Here is a 3,482-nt window from a genome sequence, read left to right as displayed (position 1 = left end):
ACTGAAATGTTTTGCTGAGTCATCACTGTGGCTCTAAATTTGTCTGCGTGTTTTTCAGTGTGGGCTACATTCTGAATGTGACCAGAGAGATTGACAACTTCTTCCCAGAGTCCTTCACTTACATGAACATCAGAGTGTACGATGTAGAAGCCACTGACCTGCTCTCCCATTGGCCAAACACGTACAACTTCATCAACACTGCAAGGTAGTCCTGAAACCCCAGACACATCAGATAACAGAAATCCAAACTTGTGAAAAGGCATTCCCCAGTCTTTTGCAGGTTACACTTTGGTTTATTTAAGGATTAAACAAATGAGCTGTAACCTTTTGTTTTATTTTTACCCTCAAAGCAGAAGCAAATCTTTCCCGGAAAGCGAATAAGCACATTTCTCACAGTGTTGCACTGTTTCTTTAATCGTAGTTTGTTCATTGCTTGTCATCACCAAAATTGGTGGTTTTGAGTTGCACGGTGACTTATAGTTTCACAGAGTTTAAGATGTGTGAATGATAACTGGAAACTGAATTCTTGACTGCATAGTCCAAAGAGTGTAATAAATGGTGCTTCTGTATTGTTCAGTTGCACTTCAAAGGGAAACTCTGAGAGAAGTCCAGGTAATCTTAGTTGAAATTTAACTAACTGGACAGCCAGTTAGTATTTTGAATTTGTCAGAGCTGCCACCTATTAACTACTGAGTGTTTTTAAATATATTGCACATCAGCGCCGGTGACCACCTCAGCGGGTTCGCTCCAGTTGGAGGTCTGGTCACATCCCACCATCATTGTTTCAGTATTTTTTTAAGCAAAATCCCTACACCCCTGAGGTAGCTTCCTTTTATCTCTGTGTGTTGCAGAAAGAGCGGACAGTCGGTGTTGGTCCACTGTAAGATGGGCATTTCTCGCTCTGCGTCTACGGTGATCGCCTACGCCATGAAGCAGCAGCAGTGGACACTGGATGCAGCGTTGGCCTACGTCAGAGAACGCCGGTCCATTATTAAACCCAACGAAGGCTTCATGAAGCAGCTCCACACCTACAACGGAATCCTCAGTGCAAGGTCAGGCGTGCTGTTAGACTTGATGCCATGTGAAGATTTCACTTCCAAACATTTTTTGAGTTTGCTCCAGTTTGTTTTTTTTTTTTTGTTTTCTTTTTTCTTTAATGCTGATTTATGGGCTCATGTGAGGACTGTTCTGTCTATTCATTCATCATTCAAGCAAGCAGCGTCACAGCACACTCTGGAGGCGAAAGTCAAGAGACAACAGACAAAAGTCAGTGTGCAAGGAGAAGGGAGAGAGGAAAGAAAAGCAAGAGGAGGATGAGGGACTTGATGACGATGAGGAGGATGCAGAGAGTCCAGATGAAAAAGATTTAGGGAGCCCAGATGAAAAAGACTACTCTGATGAAGAAACAGAGGTATTGGTTCCAACAATGATGTGTTATTAGCATTTTAATTCCTGCAATTTTTTTTTTTTAAATCTTCATGGTTTCGACTCTTTTCAAACACACCCAGGTGTTTGAAGACCATGGCCCTACGCCTGATACCATCCAGGAACTGGAGCAGACAGAACCATCAGGCGCCAGTCCCGTTATAACCATAAACGAGCCAGACAAGGTGTGCAGACTAACACACGTGCTGCATTTCAAGTGGTTCTCCAAGTGTTAATCGCAGTGGGAGGATGAACCTTTTCTCCCTCATGCAGTCTATCAGTGAACAAAATGAGGACAATAAAGAATGGGATCAGGTAAATAAAGCCAAATGCCAAGAGGAAACAGTGTGTTGTTGCTTAGAGACAAATGGATGATGTACTAAGAAATTTACTCTGGAAAGAGGTGCGAGAAATGTAGACCAAAAGCTTTATGTAACTAATTGCACTCAGTTAATTTCACTAATAGTTAATAGTAACTAATATTTCAGTTTTCATTTACAACAGAAAAACAGCAAATTGTCACATTTGAAAAGCTCAAACCAGATATTAGAGATTTTTCTGTGGAAAACTGACTGAAATGGTTACTGGATTATCAGTGTGTGGATTCATTTTCTGCCAGTCATCTAATTGATTAATCTAGTGCAACTGTAGTGCCAATGCTCATTTTCAGCTCATTAATTAAATACCGTCCAATTTGTTCTTCTCAAAGCTGCCTGGCAGTCCAAGGCGGTCCCCAGGGCAGGGCAGGCGAAGCCACGTGCGACGGGGTCTGATTCACCAGAGAGAATGTGTGGACGTTTCCCCGGAACCACGCAGCCTACCAGACACCAGTCAAAGCAAGCCTTGAACAGAGGGAAGACACAGACGAGCAGAGAGCTACAGGAGAGACAAGGACCAACAGTGGCTTCAGAAACTGTTCAGACCTCTTCACTATTTGCACTTTTTTATGTAGTGGATTTAAATCTAGATGGGTAAAACTGCTATTTTTCCTCATCAGTCTAGACTCAAGGACAATCAGAGACATGTCCTGCAGCCAAACCAGAGTTGTCTTGAGTATGCTTTGGAAATTTTTGTTGTGAAATGTCACATGCACTCTAGAGCAAGTTTCCTCCAGGACAGCTCTGTATCCTTCCCTCCCCTCCTGACCATTGTCCCTGGGGCATTCACTTTGTCATTATGGGTCATGGAGAGCAGACCGATGGGGAAAAATGGTCATTTCATCCGTTCTCAAATTAAAGCTGCAACTAGTAGAGTCTGCAAAAAGTTAAGGGGTCTAAATATTTTATGAAGTCTGAATATTTTATGAAGTCTGAAGCCACTGTATAAAGGAGTCAAAGCCCGGTGGGGGAAAAAAAACATCTTGAAGGAGGCAACACCTGAAGAAAAGGATGCTCTGGTGCCATGCCAAGGTTTTTATGCACTCTGGCTCAGCTTTATATTTTAATTTAGTTGTTGAACATTTAAATTTATTTTTTCAGGTCTTTCATTGCATACCTCTACGTAATTATGATGAGTCACTCATGAAAAAGGATCTTGTCACAGTATTGCTGTACCAGTGAAAGCCAGTATATGTGATCGCTGAAATCCTTGTTGTATTATGGTTTATGCTGGTATTTTAGAAGTTACCCTACCACATACAGACATCCTGAACTACATACCAGGTCTCTTATAAGCACAGTCTTTTCCTCGTCTTAGTCCCGTGAGAGATGCAAGGAGAAAGGACTCAAGGAACCATTATTAGCAACATACATCCTTTCCTCAGATCATTCATCTGAAGCGTCTAATCACCAACTAATTTCTGATAAAAAGGCATATCAGTTCGCAAAAAACTTCCGTGAGGGATGTTCTCGTGTTTCCTCAGTCTGATATAAGAGACTTAGAACATCCTACGTCCCTGGTTGACCGAGGATGCAGGAACGATCTTATAAGAGACATGAGATGTACCCCTGGTCTGTCCTTCCTCGTAGGGTCCCATCTGTCCACAGCTCCCTTGTTCCTTCTTCCCTTTTCAGCTGTTGTATCACCGCTCAGAGATTGTCTATGCAATTACTGTTTTC

General features: G+C 42.2%; 1 protein-coding gene across 1 annotated transcript in view; it reads left to right on the top strand.

The window, feature by feature from the left end:
- Positions 1-3,476, top strand: part of LOC109974288 (protein phosphatase Slingshot homolog 3) — a 12,645-nt gene extending 9,169 nt beyond the window's left edge. The window contains exons 13-18 of the mRNA XM_020624420.1: positions 59-205; positions 852-1,052; positions 1,213-1,411; positions 1,509-1,610; positions 1,645-1,740; positions 2,135-3,476. Of these exons, the coding sequence (XP_020480076.1) occupies positions 59-205; positions 852-1,052; positions 1,213-1,411; positions 1,509-1,610; positions 1,645-1,740; positions 2,135-2,272 (883 nt within the window). The 3' untranslated portion in view covers positions 2,273-3,476. The remainder of the gene's footprint in view (positions 1-58; positions 206-851; positions 1,053-1,212; positions 1,412-1,508; positions 1,611-1,644; positions 1,741-2,134) is intronic.
- Positions 3,477-3,482: the final 6 nt, after the last annotated feature.

The sequence above is a fragment of the Monopterus albus genome, unplaced genomic scaffold (genome assembly GCF_001952655.1).
Source record: "Monopterus albus unplaced genomic scaffold, M_albus_1.0 scaffold327.1, whole genome shotgun sequence".
NCBI lineage: Eukaryota > Metazoa > Chordata > Actinopteri > Synbranchiformes > Synbranchidae > Monopterus > Monopterus albus.
This window is presented reverse-complemented; position numbering and strand designations above follow the sequence as displayed.